This window comes from Eubalaena glacialis, chromosome 3 (assembly GCF_028564815.1).
Source record: "Eubalaena glacialis isolate mEubGla1 chromosome 3, mEubGla1.1.hap2.+ XY, whole genome shotgun sequence".
Classification (NCBI taxonomy): Eukaryota; Metazoa; Chordata; class Mammalia; order Artiodactyla; family Balaenidae; genus Eubalaena; species Eubalaena glacialis.
In genome coordinates, this window is record NC_083718.1 from 56,537,326 (window position 1) to 56,555,712 (window position 18,387).

The window sequence follows — 18,387 nt, forward strand, 5'->3', positions numbered from 1 at the left end:
GCCAACGAGATCAAGGTGTATAACGATGGATGTGTTGTTGCTGTAGGATAGTGACAGAGGTCTTGGGAAGGACTGGGAGGTGGGAGGATTTGGGTGTTTAGTGGTTTGAGCAATGGTCGAGGTGTAAAGTGAACCATTTCAGAAGTTTTCTCAAAAGAATGATGGAAAGATGTTAAATACAAGTTCCAGAACTAGTGGTAGTTCTTGTCTTCAGAAGGGTTTAGCCAAATGGGGCAGGCAGGACTTTTTCCTTTTGGTGAGCCAAGGTTTTTTTTGTTTGTTTTTTGTTTTTTTTTACCGTGTATGGAAAGTGTGAAAACATCACAGGGCACCTTACCGAGTAACTGCACTTTGTTCTCCGGACTCTGTACCAGGACAGAGCTGACCGAGTCTAGGTTGTCGTAGTTGCTGCAGCCCAGGGGACCGGTCCTGGTCTCCGTGACCTAGAGAAGGAAGGGCAGGGGGTGGGTTTATATAACAAGCCGAGACCTTCCCTTTGCATTTCCCTTTTCCGGTCAGCCAATCTCAGGCTCTATGTCCTGTCCTGGACCAGCCCAAGGAAGGGCATGTATCTCCCTACCCCAGGAGCATAAAGCCACTTTTTCCCTTGTTCTAAGACAGGGAGTATCAGTGGTATAGGGCTGGCAGCAGCAGTTGTACATAATTGGAAGCCTTTCAGAGGGAGCCAGAGGGAATTTGAGTCTGGGAAGAGGAAACTCAATGTAGGCAGTGGAAGCTGGACCTTTGTGTTGGAGTTCCCCCTTCTCCTCCCCCAGAGGAAGAAAGGAGGCCAGATGAGGATGCTGTCAGCCTGCTGGCGAGCCCAGCTGCATCCACTTGATGTGGTGCACACAGGCTTTAGGGATCCCGAAGATGAAAAGCACTAGAGAAATATGAGTTATGAGTATTATTATTAATATTAAACATTTAAGTCCCACCTCGGCACTGAGACGTCCTTAGAGAAAATCAGCCATGGGCTTACTGCATATTTTAATAAGCATATTAAATATACATAAACTCTTATAGCTATGTAATATTCCAAAACACCACAGAGTCATTTTAAAATATTATAAAGTTGGCCTATCAGTTTTTCCCTGATGTTTAAAGTATAAGATGAAAAATGGGGAGCTTTAAATGCACTGAAATAATTATGTAATAAGAATGATGGGGACCTGAGGCCCTTTCTTCTCAGGATCTCCAGAGGCTTTGCCAAAAATCAATCAACCAATCAACGAGTATTTATTGGGCAGCCACTGTTCAATTCCCTACAATTTAGCAAACATTCATAGCGTGCCTTTCTCGGAGTTCTTCAAGGAAATTGGCCCTGATACCTCTGACCTTCTCTCCTAGCTCCGGGCACCTCTGCTCCGCAACAAGCATACAACTTGCAGTTTTCCATCCTTTTCTGCGAGTATTTAGTTAAAGCCTGGGTCCTCCACACACTAAAGGCTCCACGGAGGTAAGCTCGTAGTTATTTTGGTCACGATGTTCTCAGTAGCACTTAACAGGGTGCCTGGCACATAGCAGGTACTCAATAAATTAGAGAATGTATGAGTAATCTGTTCCAGGCTTTGCGGGGTGGAGAGGTGGGCACAAAGGTGTACGAGTTATGTAGTGTGTCCTCCAGGAGGTTCCAACCTGTGGGAGAGGCAGGTACATATCCAACTGACTGATACACATCCACATAGAGCAGAAGCAAGGTGTCAGGAGGAGCCCTGAGGAAACCACAGCTCTAAACAAGGGAAGGAGTTTCAGAGGAGACACCAACTGAGTTGGTCTTTAAAGATGAGTAGAAAGTGGACAAGAAGAGAAGGGAGGGAAAGTACTCTGAGAAAAAGAAGGGGCAGCATCCCCGGTGGTCCAGTGGTTAGGACTCTGGGTTTTCACTGCTGAGGGCCCGGGTTCAATCCCTGGTTGGGGAAAACTAAAACCAGGGATTGAACGGCGCGGCCAAAAAAAAAAAAAAAAAAGAAGGGGCAGCATGATCTACAACCCATGGGCTTGAAAGTGTGTAGTGTAGTTGTCTGCCATTCTACTAGTTACCGTGGTGAATACCAAAGTGTAAGCGACATGTTTAAAGAGAATTTAGTATACTTAGTCTTAAAAAATACACATGGAAGAGAGTAATTAAGTGAGAGATGGTATGACACAGACTAATACAGTAAACAGAGAGACGGGAGAGAACCTTGTAGCTTAAAGCAGTCTGAGAAGGCTTCATGGAGAAGGTGTTCCATAAATTGGTCTTGAAGGATGAGGAGGGATGTGAGGGAAGGGGGGAATTGGGAGAAAAAGAGGTAACTGCAGACCAAGACCAAGGGGAAGCAATAGACACAGTGCATGAGAAGCAGCAAGACCCAGCATGGATGGGGGACGGGATCAAGGCCATGACAGAGGCGGGAAACCTCTGCACAGTTTCCAAGTTCATCCTCCAAGATCATCCCATTTAACTTTCACACTGACTCTGAGACAAATCCCACTACTATCACTCTTCAAAGAAGGAAACCAAGGTTCCGAGAGTTACAGTACCCGAGACCACAGAGCTGTTGAGTAGCTGAAACAGGATTTTGACTTTTTAGTCCTCAGACTCCAGTTCAAAGCCCCGTGCCTCCTGTGAGGGCACGTCAAAGGGCTGCAGAAAATTAAAATGAGGTAAACCCATTTAGATAATATCACTCTAAAAAACAAGTGTAAACAGACCAGTTCATCCAAAGTATTTTAGTGATCTGCCCTCTCTTCAGAATGTGAACATGGGGTAAGACAAATTGTATACACTTTAGATATTATTATCCTATATTACAGACAAGGAAACCAAGGCCAGATAGGTTAAATGATTTCTTCAAGGTCACACAGCTAGTCACCTGCAGGGCTACGATTCATTTGACTCATTCATTTATTCTTTCACTCATTTATTCATCTATTACATATTCAAGGAGAATCCAAAACTCACAGTGAGTAAGACACGGTCACTACCATAAGGAGTTTACAGACAAGGAAACGTGTTTCTATAATCCTGGTGTTCCACGTGAGCCTACCTCCCTCCACAGGTGGGCACTTGGTGCTGAATAATGTCTCTGTATTGAGTGAGCTGGTGATTGGCTAGTTGTCAAATTGCAGTGGGAAGGCAGAGTCAGGCTTATGTCAAGGTAAAGTCTTCTTTATCTATACGGTGCAAAAATTCCTATAAGAAGAGCTGTAGCCAAGGACTAGCCCAGCTATTCTGGGGAACCCTGCCTCTCTTGGAATGGGGTGGGCTGAAGGGCAGAGTGGGATGGTGAGTGTGGTATTTGGGAGATTTGCCTGTCCCCACCTCCAGGTAAGCTGGCCACCTTACTGTCCTGAGTTCTGCACTGGCTTTTCTATCCACCCACTCCTGAGTTGAACACTCACCAGCAACAGGTGAGAAAGCTACACCCCTTACGCAGAAGTAGGACGACTCCCAAGGGGGCAAATATAGCACAGCCACTCTCCTTCCCCTTTATCCTACCACTATGCCTACCTATCTACCACCAACCCATCTGCTTCCCAACCCCCCCCCCACCGCCATCTTGTTCAATATTCTGGGGCTGGCTCTGATGCGATTTTCTGACCTTTACTTTGCTATTTCCAAAGGTCAGTTCTACAAGAGGATAATCAATTAGGTAAGTCATTGAAAGGGTGTGAGTAGCTCCACTTTGTTAATTGTGGCACGAGGATAGGAATGAGGAAGAGACAAAGACCACGGTCCCCCTGCTCATTTCCTGTTAGACGAAATGCCTCAAGCCAGACCTCCACGAGTGAGGAAGGCTCCCTCAGGTTTTACTAGATCCCGAAGTCATTGCTCTTTCCCCTGCTACTCTGCTCTGAGCCACCTCTGTCTTCCCTAGAGAAGCAAGGAGGTGGGAAAGAGAAGGGGAGCTGGAGAGGGTCCTCTTGCAGATATTGCCTGAGCACTGCCTTGATAAGCAGGATGAGCTGAGGACCCCTCCCCGCCGAGTGATGAAAGTTCCAGAGTCCCTGGCAGGTTGGTGCAGAGAACCCCGTGCCTCTCCCTGTAGAAGAGGCAGACAGCTTTGGCAGATTATAAAGAGGGCCCCCAGAGGTAATGGAAAGTGCAGCTCACTCAGGTGCAAGCATTCAAAGAGTGCCTCAGATAAGCTTTCAGGAGAAAATAATTGTGTGCTAATTGGTCTGTTGATAGAGACAGTCCTGCCTTCAGAAAGCCCTGATGGATCTCAGGTTCATTAGCACATCCAATTTTCCATAAATGCCAGATTGTGCAAACTCTCGTTCCAGTGAGCCTGCTCTCCTCCCCCTGCCCTTAACTCCCTGGCTGCTCTTGTCCTACCTAGGGGGCACCTGCGAAGCTAAGCTCGAGTGAAACGGGCTTCTAATCGTGAGCGATAGGGCTGGCCAGGAGAGCACAGGCTGAGAGTGTGTGTGATTCAAAGAGATGCAAATTGAATCCCAGGCTGCTACAGGGAGAAATTTGGACAAGTCACTTTAAGAATGCTTGTGAGAACCGCTCCCTCTTGCCATCCTGCAATCCATGGGAACTTTTATGTGGGCTCTTTTCGGGCAGCTCATGAACATCTCAAACCCTCCCCACTAAGTCCTTCCTCAGCCTTCAATTAAGTAGAGGGTGAGCTACAACTAGGAAATAGGCCCCTCCCTTCCTTCAGGGCTCTGATCCCTTCCTGGGAATTATGGATAGGATGAAAATGTATTCAGCCCTTTACAGTTTTCAAAGTGTTTTCATGTGAACTATATCATTTGGTGTCACCCCCCCATCCTACGGTAGAGTAAGGGGTGATATTTACAATATGTTACTCACAATATGTATCAGCAGGTAGGACGTCACTAATCAGGAGAGGTGCCAGCCGTAGTGCCAAAGCAGGGTTCTGAGGGTCTCCAGAGTTACATTAGTCCTTTGGTTACTATTAGGGGAGATCCCGGGGTTCCAGGGGAGGGATAAAGGTGGTTAGGGTGGCACACAGCAGATTGGGTGAAGATGATTTACCAGCTTGTATGGAAGTGTTTTAATATTTTAATAACTGATGTGGTCATATCAGCTGAATATAAGCCCTGGGTACAGGTGAGTAAAACAGTTGGTAAGTCCATGTCATGGAGTTCAATAACCAGCTTCTCAAGGTCATAGGAATAGTAAGTATCAAGGCTGAAACCCAATTCCCGGTCTTCTCACTTGAGTAAGTTTGTCTCCCACTAAACCAGGTAACCTGCCTTCCGCTATCAGTCAGGCATTTTACTGAGTGTCTCACCACACACCCGACACTGTGAAGGGACCTGGAACTGTATGCATGCGACAGAGTCCCCACTGATCTAAGCCCTGCTGTTGTGTGTGAGCAGGTGGAGATGGGCATGTAAACAGCTGCGGTCTAATGTGACAAATCCTGTAACAGAGGTATGTACTGACCAGAGTAAACCTTGCAGCAGAGGGGGATGTCCAGTGGGGTCTCGGGCATGTGTTGGATAAACAAAAGGGGGCAGGGTGCCTCTTTCTCCACATTAGTGAAAAGAAGTTGCTAACAAAGGGTAGAAAGTAAGAGCACCTTTGCTTAGAGAAACAAGCAACAGGAAGATATGCTCGAGGGTCTTTCCTTCACCAAGGCTGAGCAAGTGGGCAGAGCCCCTCACCTCCGTCCAGAGTAATGACCACGCTGGAAGCCAGCTGAAGCCCTGCGAAGGCATGTTCAGGAGAGGGAAGTAGGTGGCAGGGGCTGCAGCACCAGCAGAGGAGTGTGAGTTCACAAGGGTGTGCTGCAGGGGGACCTTGCTGTCTGGATCTGCAAATGCTGTGTGTTAAAGCAAAGAGATGGCCTCCTGTGGGACACCATTACTATCAGGACAAAATGGTCAGGTCAACCCTATCAAGGGAGCAGAGCTGTGGGACAGGATGCCAACACCTCCCTTTGCTCCTTAGTCTAGGGGTGTGTCCTTGGACAGGTCACACAGGTTTCCAGACCTCACTAAACTATGTGGAGATGAGCAGAGGGGGGAGAAGACACTAAATGCCTTGTTTTTTCATGGTTCTCTGAATTGCAACCCATGGGGAGAACACACAGTGCTCCCAAACAGAAACAGCTACAGGTCAAGCAGCTCAGTGGAAGCTGAATAATCATCTCTCATTCCATGTGGGACTGAGGAGTTCCAAGAAGAGGCTTCCGAGGACGATGGCCCTTCTTTGGAGGAGATGGGCAGTGGCCCATCTAGTTCTAGAACGTGCATCTACAGGCACTATAACAGACGTGGATTTGAGTGCCTGCCCACCTCTCACGCTATAACCCACAGTCCTTGCTAAAGAAGTGAATCCGGTGAGCCATGGTTGAGATTATGTAACCCCCTCTCTTTGTGTTGGACTAAGATGAATCCTGAACCAGATTCTTTCTCTGGGGAATTTAGAACTGTGATACTGAGAGAAAAAAAAAATTTAAGAGTTGATTATGGACACTTACAAAATTCAGAATAAATAATTATCAAGCACCTACTATGTACCAGGAACTGAGGATACTACAATGAACAAGAGAAGAGTCCTTGTCCTGAGGGCACTGGCTGAGAGACAAAACAGAAAGATTACGTTCAGCCAGGGCCAGAGTCAGCTTCAGAGCAAGACAAAGCTAAAGGTAGGCTGAAGTCACTGGTGTACAGAAAGTCTAGAATAAACAGAGGAAAGAACTTGAACAAAAGAAGCAGGGAGATGAAGCAGGTAGAGATGAAAAAGTAGAGGCGTGTTCCAACAAGAAACAGAGAGAGTAACCTGGGAGACTTACTGTTCTTTTACCACACCTATGTGTCTGGATTGGATCTAGTGTCTTGTTCTTAGAGATCTATGGTATCCTTCACCAGATTTCTCTTAACAAATCATCTTGATACTGAATCTACCTTGTTTCTTTCAACTTAACATGCTTATATGCACTTGCACACACACTGAGAAGAGCCCAACCCATGTGAAAAGTGGGGTCAGTGACTCATTCATTCACTCAGCAAACCTTTACTCATTATCCATAATGTGGCAAGCTCTGTACTCTTACTGGGAACCAAAGATGCCTGAGACCCAGTCCCTCCCATAAGCTAGCAATCAGTTCAAATGATAATCAGTTCAAATGATAATCCCTATAAAGGAGGCATGTGTTTGAAACACTGAAGAGGAACATTTAACTACCCTGGTAGTCAGGAAAGGCTTCACAAAAGAGTTGCCTTTTCGAGCCGAGCAAAGAAGGGTTAGGAAGAGCCACTCAGGTGAACAGACGAGGACTGCAAGCAAAAAAGACAGCAGGTACCAGGGAAGGGAGACACAAGAGCATGGCATATTTGAACAAAGACTAGGAGGTAGATAGGACTGGCTTACATGGTATAAATGGTAAGTGAAGGGTTGAGGGGGGAAACAAGGGTTGAGAAGAGTGTAAAAGGATCATTTGGAGCTGAAACTAAAAAGAACAGGGATAGTAGGTCTTCAATTGCCTTCCCATTTTGTTTAGAAGAGGAATTATCCCTTTTCAAGGTCCATTTGTGCTGTGGCTCATGCTCTCTACACATTTTCTAATTTGAACTTCCCAGAAATCCTTCACGCTAGAAATTATTCTAATTGTTCAACAATTTTAGAAGGAGCAAATGGGGGCTCAGAGAAGTTTGGTGACTTGATCAAAGCCTTGCCATGAGCAGTGGTAGAGCTCAGGCTCGCGGGTTCTTTCCAATGCCTCACACTGCCGCCCTGGGTGGGAGGCGGTGGTTTGGGCTCTGTCCCATATAGTCAGAAACCACTGAAGGATTTTAAGCAGGGGAATGATACGATATGACAACGTGCACTCATGCGAGCAGCATAGATCGTGAATCAGGGAGCAGAGCTGAGAATGCAGATGGGAAGAATATTTATGTGAGAAAATCAGGTAAGCGTAGATGAGGTTCTGAATTATAGGAATGGCCGTGGGCATGAAGAGGAGGCAAAAGGTAAGCTGAAGAGAACATGCAAGGGAGTGATTATAGTGATGGATCAAGAGATCTAAGTTGGGCAAAAAGACAATGAGGCCATGGAGGGATGATAGAAAGTGAAAAGTTGGTCAAAGGATAGGAAGGGACATTAATGGGACCATGGAGTTACTGATCCAGGCCTACCTTTCACGAATGGATAAGACCAATTCTTCTCCAACTTTGACACAGCCCACTAGAGGACTGAAGGGTGAGAGGGCTTCCACAGAGTTCTGTCTTCTTGGTAAAACCCACTCTGTGCTACTACAGTTCTTTTTTCATCATTTTAAGCTGCCTAAGGTACCAGCCTCCCAAATGTACCCTAGTCTGTCTGAGCTTCCGTCTTCCTCCTCTCTCAGACTCTCACTCCAGACACTGGCCATCCCCTAATCTGACCCCTTTTCTTCACTTAACCTCCATCATGCTCTCTGAATCTCATGATCACTCCTCAGCATGAACATCTATAACCTCAATCTCTTCTCAAGAGTCCGCTTCACCTTTTTGTTCTAAGCACAACCTAGCAGCTCTGGAGGATGTGGTTTCCCCTGCAGTCTTCTCTAGCAGTGCTGTCTGCCTTCCCACATCTCACACCGGCATGAAGTGAGGTGGGTCTTCCACTGTGATATCCTGAACACTGGTCCTCCTTCCTCTCTAACCATCAGGACTATCACCCACTACTCCTCTGTGTTGCCGTCTGTTTTTGTTGTCACTCCCCCTCCCTCATTGAGGATTTTCAGTATTTAGCTTGCTCACCACCATCTTTCTTACCACCACCCAGGTCTGTATCATTCCTACTGACTTCAGCATCCATATAGGTGATCCTTTAATACCCAGCCTCCCAGTCCCCTGGCCTCCTCACCTCCTTATCCTGTCCTCTATCCAACCCCATCTTAGGCTCCCACGCCCATGGCCGTGCCCCAGAAAATGACGCTCTGTAATAGCGATATAAAGCATTACACACTTGTACCTACTCTAGTCTCTTCCCTATAACAAGTCATCAAACCTACTTAGACTCCCAATCTTTTGGCCTGGCCAACTTTTCACTTTCTATCATCCTATAATGGTCTCAGATCCCTTGATCCACCACTGTAATCACTCCTTTCTATATACTCTCAACTCTCTTGCCTATTTTTTCTTTCATCTTGTACACACACACACACACACACACATATCTTGGCTAAATCCAACTCTCCATCTCTCCCATGCCTGTCTGAACAAGACGTGCTGAATGTAGCTGATAAAACTCACAACGCTGCTGACAGGCCTCATGTTTTAATTATGACCATGAGTCTCAAATGAGTCCGTGGTGCCACCCAACAATCCACTCCATTTATCTAGTCATCTAGTCAGTTGATAACCTTAACTCTCTGAATGACCATTTCATACATTCTTTTCTCAACAATTCCTTCTTTCATTTAGCCATGGACTTTGCTTGTTTCATCAAGGAAATGGAATAAATCATAAGAGGACATCCGCGTCCTCCCACTGCCACATCTGCCATCCCACTGCGTGTGTGAGCTGTGTGCTCCGTACAGCCTCCGGCCCCAAAGGATGAAAGGTTCATGGTCCTGTGTGAGACCTGCTGCTCCACTCGTGCCTGGAATAGCAACCTCTCTCACCACCTCGACTGCTTCTGCAATTATCTCCTGTCTCTCTGCACCATCACTTTCCCCCTCTCTACTGAGTCATTTTAATCAACATACCAATATTCTGGAATAGCTCCCATTTTAAAAACAAAAACACAAGCTCCCTTGACCCCCCATCAGTCTCCAGCTATCACCTATTTTTCTATTTGCCTTTACAGCAAGACCTTTAAAGAACTGTCTCTACTATTCTGATTCCTCACTTTGTTCTCTCTCTTGAACCTTCTCCGCTCAGCCTTTCATCCCCTTCATGTCACTGAAGCTACTCTTATCTAGGTTACCAGTTACCTCCATGATGCCAAGTTGAAGGTCAGTTCTCAATCTGACTGCTCAACAGTTGCCAGCTCTTTCTTTTGTGAATCACTTTCTTCACATGGCTTTGTGATCCAGCTTTGGTTCTCTTCATACCTTTACGCTCTGTCTCACCCTCCTTTGTTAAATCCTCCTCCTTTGGCCCATTTCTGAAAATTGATGTGCTACACAACTCAAAGCCCTGGGGCCACTTGATTAGCTGCATTCAGTCCTCAAGCGATCTCATCTCCTCCTTTCCCAAAGTTGTAAATACCAACGACACATGTGGATATATTTGTAAGCCAAACTTATATCTCCAATCATGACATTTCTCTTGAAATCCTGGTGTTGATAGCCAACTGCCTGTTAGATATCTTTAGTTAGACATCTAATAGGAATGTCAAATACGATATGTCTAAAACTGAACTCTTGATTTATTTCTTTCAGATCTGCACCTCCCCCTAGTGTTATCCTCAGTTAATGAAATCATCGTTCATCAGGTTGCTCAGGCCAAAAATCTCACGGTGAATCTTGACTCCTTTCTTCCAGTTTCTTAGCTAACACTCTATAGGCTCTACCATCAAAACCTGAACCTGTGAATTTCTCACTACCTGTATAGCACCAGCTTTGTCCAAGCCACCATTGTTTCTCACCTTGACCAGTGCAGTAATGACTGCATTGGTCTCCAGGATCCCTCTTTCTCCTCTCTTCCCTGATCGGTAATGTCCTCATGATCCAGGCCCTACGACCACTGTAGCCTCTTCTGCCACCTCACCTCTCTTCTGACTCCTTCCAGCTACACTACCGGTGCTCCTGGAACATACCAAGCACACTCCCACTTCAGGGCAGTTGCCCTCACTCCCCGCTCTGTCTAGAATGCACTCACTCAAGATATACATGTGGCTCACTCCCTTGCTTCATTCAGATCTCCGTCTGGTCTTCCCTAAAGTACCATGTCCCCATCACCCTCTATCTCCTTCCCTGACTTCATGTCCTTATACCATTAAGCCCACCTGACACTGTTTATGTATTTAATTATGTCTCCACCACTAGAATTTCAGCTTCACGAGGGCAGGGACTTTATATGTTTTGTTCACTCTTGGATTCTCAGTACGCAGAACAGTGCCTGACACATACAGGTGTTCAATAAGGTTGGGATTGGCACACTACTATATGTAAAACAAATAATCAACAAGGACCTACTGTATAGCACAGGGAACTATACTCATTACTCTGTAATAAACTGTATGGGAAAAGAATCTGAAAAGGAATAGATATATGAATATGTATAACTTTGCTGTACACCTGAAACTAACACAATGTTGTGAATCAACTATACTCCAATATAAAATTTTAAAAAATTTTAAATACTTATTGAACAAATGAATGAAAGAATGATAAAACTTCCTTGTGAGTCTTGGATGGGATGAAAGCAGGATGTAAGACAAGACTGATCTCTCCTCAGCATCCTAACTTTATATTTAGAAGTAGAATATCCAGTGTTCTCAAGTATCTTCACTAGTCTTCCCTCAAACAACATGAACTGTCCTAGAAATCTTCTAGATGTCAGTAGAGAACACGGGATGAAAGGTATAGTTATTAAAGTTACAGTAACTATTGAGCTTTTTCAAACATACATGAAATCATACCACTCCTCTGCTTGTTTTCTATTGCACTTTCTCACAGCCATGTGATCTGGCTCCAGCCTACCTCTGAATTTCATCTTGTACCAGCATCTTTCTTGTTCATCTCACTGCAGTCACAGCAGTCTTCTCTGTGTTTCACCAAGGCACCACGCTGGTTCCTGCCTCAGGGCCTTAGCGCTTACTGTTCCCCCTGCCTGAACACCCTTCCCTCGGATCTACACACAGCTGACTTCTAAGGATTCAGATCTCAGCCTCAAAGTCTAAACCCAAAGTGCCCTCCCTCGACCAATCTGGCTAATACTCACTGTTCCCCTCTCTCACCTCAGGAAATCTGTACCTACGACTCGGGTCTTTTCCTTATATCATTATCTGGAATTACTTGGCTGATTTTTTACTTGTTTATTATCTTCATCTCCCACCAGAATGTAACCTCTGGAGAGCAGGGCCCTTGTCTACCTTTCACCACAGTCCCTCGGCTGGAGCCTGCCTTAGGGTAGATGCCACGTGACTCTTTGCTGCAGAAGGAAGACACAGACCATGTTTTAGGGCTGGTTGAGGGTTGTGCCCACGTCGGAAAGCTGCTTTCCCACTTCCATCAGTCAGGCCTGGCTCACTTGGAGCCACTTACCACCCAGCCCTCCCCCTGCTTTCTCTGCCTGTCTGCCCTCCCTCCCCCAGGACCTCTCAGGCCCTTACCTTGATGGCCCCGGCGGCTATCTGGATATGGTGCAGCCGTCGCAGCGTGCTCTCTCTGTCGATGAAGTAGGAGGCTGCCAGCTGGTGCAGGGTCTCCAGGGACACAGCAGAGCTGTTCCCACCGCCCCCGACTATAGGGGCAATTCCTGCCACCTCTGACTTTCGGCTCAGTTTCCGCTTGTCCACAAAAATGGTCAGGGACTCTTCTCCTACAGCAAACAACATGGGTGCACAGGTAAGGCCTTCCGCTCCCTGATCCCCTACCAATAAGAATGTGAAACCCTTCGCCAGGGGAGACCGAGCTAAGAGGGAGCCCATGGCCCCTGCTGACGGACTCTCCTCATCCCTACCACGTTCAGAACAATCTCGTCAGACTGTGCCACAGGATGAGGGCACCACTGCCTGAGAGGCCCTCCTCCTCCTCCCTACTTCTGTAATGTCCCAAAGCTCATCCCCCGCCCCTCCAGCTTATCCATTTAACATCCTCTATTGATCTCTGTCTCAGGCAATCTACCTCCATGGGGAAGATAAAATTCTCCGTCTCAAGTTGTTTATAAGAAGTCACCGTGGATATTTCTGCTCTCTAAGAAAGGGCAAAAGCCTTGAAGCTCAACCTCCCTTTTCCCCATCAAACACTCAGCGCCTACCACATGCCGGCAGCTGGCCTGAACCCTTGGAGAGTTCCTTTTGTCCATCAGACAGTGAGCTAAATGTTATAATAAATCCTGCTTTCTCCTTGCCAGGGCAGAGAGAATGCTGCCTATTCCCAGCTCTCGATTCTGTGCTGGTTCCTAGCCATAGGTTGCGCCATCCCCTAGCCATAGGTCCCCTTCCACCTTTGCCTCCATCCAGCCCAAAGCCATTCTAATTGGTTTGGCTGGTTACCAATCTCTATAGAGTGGAAGCAGAGAGGTCAGGGACTCAGCGGACATTTACTTCTTTGCCTATGGGTCTCACTATTGTAGCCACAGCCAATATTAAGATATGGAGAAACCTCGGGGTTAGATGGCTCAGTCAAAAGAAAACTGGGAGCACCCCCTTCTGGCAAGTGGTTAGTAGGAGTCTGTCTGCCCCCCAACCTCTTTACCCCACATCCCCTTCCCAGGAGGATGCTTATAAGCAAATAGCAATGTTCTGGGGTGAATTGGGATGTCAAGAGATTACACTGTTGACAAGTGCACCAGAAAGAAAACGTTTCCCAGTCAATAACAGGCCAGGAAGAATAAAAGATCCAGGAAGAGTATTGAAGCTATAGTCAATGGGTCTTAAAGCTATTTTCGATGAGCTGGCAACCAATGAGTGTAGGATCGTGGTATTGCTTACCTCCAAGGGTGGCAGAAAGTAAGAAGTGAGTGCCGTACTTTTTGATCAGGTTTTCAGTGACCTGTTGCAGGTTGGGTCTCCTTCCGAGGAGGCGGATGTTCCGGATAAACTCTGGGGCAAGAGGCAATGGCAAACTAAAGAAGTCCTTCCTTTCTAGAGCCAGGTTGTTCACTTTCCAACGCGCAAACTCCCTGGAGGAAAAGTCGAGGGACAAGGAAAAGCTCATTGTATTTTGGAACAAGAGGCATAAAATCGGAAGCAGGTAATGGTCTTCCTCCACTTGCACCCCCTCATCTCCTGTCAGCATACATCTCTGCAGATGGAGGGACCACTGCCTGAAAGAGGCCCTCTGGTCTCTGATTCCCAGTCGGTAAGAAAGCCCTACCTCAGCTGACCTCCATTAGAACATGCTCCCATTGGAGAGTGGCTTATTCACCTGAAGGCAGTCATGGTAGTAGTGTAATGGGGACAAACAAACAATGAAAATACTGGAAGTGGTTTGCTGAAATAAGATCTAGTCACAACTGCAACTCAGTGGATGAGTCACCTCATGGCCTCTGTTAACCATTTTTAAAGTCAGGAGGTTGGTTTAGAACAACGGTTCTCAAACTTTTTGGTCTCATGACCTGATCACACTCATAAAAATGATTGAGTCCCTGTATTTAGGTGGCTTATATCTAATGATAATTACCCCTTTAGAAATTAAAACTGAGAAAATTTAAATTTATTTATCTATTATTTCATTTAAAGATAACAGAAATAAATCCATTATATATAACATAAATAACATATTTGTATGACAATCACTATATGTTCTGAAACAAAACAGATTTAGTAAGAAGAATGGCATTGCTTTGCCTTTTGGCAAATCTCTCGAGTTTCTGGCTTAGCAGAAGAGAGCTGCATTCTCGTATTTTCTTCTGCATTCAATCTGTTGTGATAATTGTGGATATTCTTCTTTGGTACCACACGAAACTCAACAAATGTACTTTCTTAAAGGTTAATTACAGTGTGGAATCTGAAACCATATCAATAAGCTTTTCATACTCAGTTACATTAAAATCCAGCGTTCTATACTGTACTTTGACTGGATCTTTCTACTCTTTATGATTTTGTAACATCATGTATTGATCATCCATCTGGAAAATATGGGACCACTGAGTTATTCAGATCTTCCACATTTTGACACTTTTTATTATATAATATCAAAACATCATATTTGTTAATATCACCACAAATCTCAAGAAAAAAGTCTTTAAATATTGGAAAGCTGTCAAGCTTATGATGACAAATACAAGTTTTCCAAAATTTCAATTTTCATTTGAAAGCTTAAATTTTATCATTGGTTACAAATACTGTCAGTTACTTTCCTTGAAGAGGCAGGCTTGCTTCATTCTTTTTTTTTTTTTTTTTTGAGAAAATGTCTGCCAAACACTAAAATCTGAATAACCATAGATTGTTGGTTGTTCTTTCAAGAAAAATTCAGTCCCATGAAAAAAGTGGCTAGTTCAACACACAACTCAATCACAAATGTATTTTTCTCTGAGACCGTCATTCTTCAGTAACCTCAAACATGCTTTATATGTACTTTTCATCTCATCTTACAGAATATTAAAAAAGACATGTACTCATGGGTCAAGATCCAATAAAATTAATAAATTTTACTGCTTCAAGGACATTCATGAAGTTAAGCATGCATGTATGTGTGTGTATGTTTAGGTATGCAATGTTGAATACATGACTACTAGTGTCATTTGGTCAGACTGCCCTTATTTAAGTTAAGATGCCAGCAGTTTCATTCACCATTGCTTTTGCACCTTTATTGCAAATGTCAGCATGGACATTCTGAAAGGAACTAAGAGGATGTATATTTTGAGAAGCTCTATTCTAGATGATGGCAAATTTCCTTTCTAGTTCCATCTGGAATTTTAATCTTCATGCTTTACTCCTCACTGAAATATTTGTATTTTAAAGGATGAAATTTAAATGATCATATCCACTAGTAAAAAAGGGGTTTTCCATTGCCTCCCAAATTATACTAGTAAGGATCAGCTCCACTGCCTTAGAAAACCACAAAATGTAAAGTCTTCTCAACTTTCTCACGCATCCCAACTCTGCTCTTCATGACAGTGCTAAACCTTGGTCTAAACTTCCCCCCAAATCCACGAAGTACAAATGACAAGTCCACAGAAAAAAATAAAATAATTCAAAGTAAATAAATAAAAATCCATGCCCATTTGAGGCTATAGAACTCCCCTATCTAATTCTAGAAACTAAGACAGAGAGCGGGGGCATGTGCCAAACATTACCAGGGAAACAAAGGAAAAGGGATAACTAATAATTCAGGGTTCTGACAAAGCCTTTTAAAATTCCCACTGTGTGGCTTTATTTATCTAAGCAGGTAAGTTCATAATAATGCATTATCTTTTATTTCCTTTGTGGAGGAAATGCTAAACTTTCAAGTACAGGATATTTGTCAAAATATTTTCTATCCCAAATCCCACTGCAGCATAAAGAACGGTTGCTTGATCTCACTTCTTATTGGTTGGATGGCCAATCAAAGACATAGAGCAGCTTATTAAACAAACAAACAAACAAACAAACAAAAAAACACAAGATCCAACCGTGTTCTGCATACAAGACTCACTTCAGCTTTAGGAACACATATACTGAAAGTGAAGGGATGGAAAAAGATACCCCATGCAAATGGAAACCAAAGGAAAGTTGGGGTAGCTTATTTAAGACAAAATAGATGTAAAGCCAAAGGTCATTATATAATGATAAAGGATCAATTCATCAAGAAAATATAACATTTATAAATATTTATGCACCCAACATAGGAGCACTGAAATATGTAAAGCAAATATTAACAGATCTGAAGGGAGAAATAGACAGTGATACAATAATAGAAGGCAACTTCAATACCCCACTTTCAACAATGGATAGATCATCCAGACAGAAATCAGCAAAGAAACATTGGACTTAAACTATATGTTAGACCAGATGGACATAATAGATATTTATAGAACATCCCATCCAGCAGCAGAATACACTTCTCAAAGGCACATGGAACATTCTCCAGGATAGATCATATGTTAGACCACAAAAAAAATCTTAATAAATTTAAGAAGACTAAAATCATATCACACATCTTTTCTGACCACAATGGTATGAAACTAGAAATCAATTACAAGAAGAAAAAGGGAAAATTCACAAATACATGGAGATTAAACAACATGCTCCTGAACAACCAATGGGTCAAAAGAGATATCAAAAAATATTTAGAGACAAATGAAAATGGAAACACAAATACAAAAACCTGTAGGGTGTAGTAAAAGCAGTTCTAAGGGGGAAGATTATAGCTATAAATGCCTACATTAGGAAAAAATAAAGATCTTAAATAAACAACCTAACTTTACACCTCAAGGAACTAGAAAAGAAGAACAAACTAAGGCCAAAGTTAGTAGAAGGAAGAAAATAACAAAGATCAGAGTGAAAATAAATGACATAGACACTAAAAAGACAATAAAAAAGACCATTGGAACTAAAGGCTGTTTTTTGAAAGGTTTAAAAAAAAATAGAAAAATTGTTAGACTAACCAAGAAAAAAAGGAAAGAAGACTCAAATAAAATTAGAAATGAAAGAAGAGACATTACAACTGATATCACACAAAGGATCATAAGAGACTACTATGAACAATTATACACAAAATTGGACAACCTAGAGAAAATGGATACATTTCTAGAAACATATATACATATATATATATATATATATATATATATATATATATATATATATATATATAACCTACCAAGACTGAATCATGAAGAAATAGAAAATCTTAACAGTCTAATTACTAGTAAAGAGATTGAATTAATCATCAAAAACCTCCCAACAAACAAAAGTCCAGGATCAGATGGCTTCAATGGCAAATTCTACCAAACATTTAAAGAAGAATTAATACCAATCTTTCTCAAACTCTTCCAAAAAATAGAAGAGGAAGGAAACTTTCATACTCATTTTATGAAGCCACCCATACCCTTATACCAAAACCAGACAAGGACATTATAAGAAAATAAGATTACAGGCCAATATCCCTGATAAACATAGACGCAAAAATCCTCAACAAAATATTAGCAAACTGAATTCAACAGTACAATAAAAGGATTATACACCTTGATCAAGTAGGATTTACTCCAGGGGTGCAAGGATGGCTCAACATCAAATCAATCAATGTGATACACCACATTAACAGAACAAAGGATAAAAATCATATGATCATCTCAATAGATGTAGAAAAAGCATTTGACAAAATTCAATATCCATTTATGATAAAAACTCTCAACAAAGTGGGTATACAGTGAATATGTTACTCAACATAATAACTCAACATAATAACTCAACATAATAAAGGCCATAAATGACAAGTCCACAGATAATATCATACTTAATGGTGAAAAGCTGAAAGCTTTTTCTCTAAGATCAGGAATAAGACAACATTGCCCATTAGCACCACTTTTATCCAATATAGTACTAGAAATACTAGCCAGAGCAATTAGGCAAGAAATAAAAGTCATCCAAATAGGAAAGGAATAAGTAAAATTGTCCCTATTTGCAGATGGCATAATATTATACATAGAAAACCCTAAAGACTCCACCAAAAACTGTTAGAACTAATAAACAAATTCAGTAAAGATGAAGGATACAAAATAAATATACAAAAATCTGTTGCATTTCTATAAACTAATAGTGAAATATCAGAAAGAGAAATTAAGGAAACAATCCCGTTTACAACTGCATCAAAAAGAATAAAATACCTAGGAATA

General features: G+C 43.1%; 1 protein-coding gene across 2 annotated transcripts in view; it reads right to left on the bottom strand.

Annotated features, from left to right (window-relative positions):
* BRINP2 (BMP/retinoic acid inducible neural specific 2) overlaps nucleotides 1–18,387 on the bottom strand; it is a 124,133-nt gene that overhangs the window by 8,797 nt on the left and 96,949 nt on the right. For both annotated transcript variants that reach the window (XM_061185676.1, XM_061185677.1), the window contains 3 exons: nucleotides 13,559–13,749; nucleotides 12,236–12,444; nucleotides 338–443 (listed from right to left, as the gene is read on the bottom strand). In XM_061185676.1, the coding sequence (XP_061041659.1) occupies nucleotides 338–443; nucleotides 12,236–12,444; nucleotides 13,559–13,749 (506 nt within the window). The remainder of the gene's footprint in view (nucleotides 1–337; nucleotides 444–12,235; nucleotides 12,445–13,558; nucleotides 13,750–18,387) is intronic.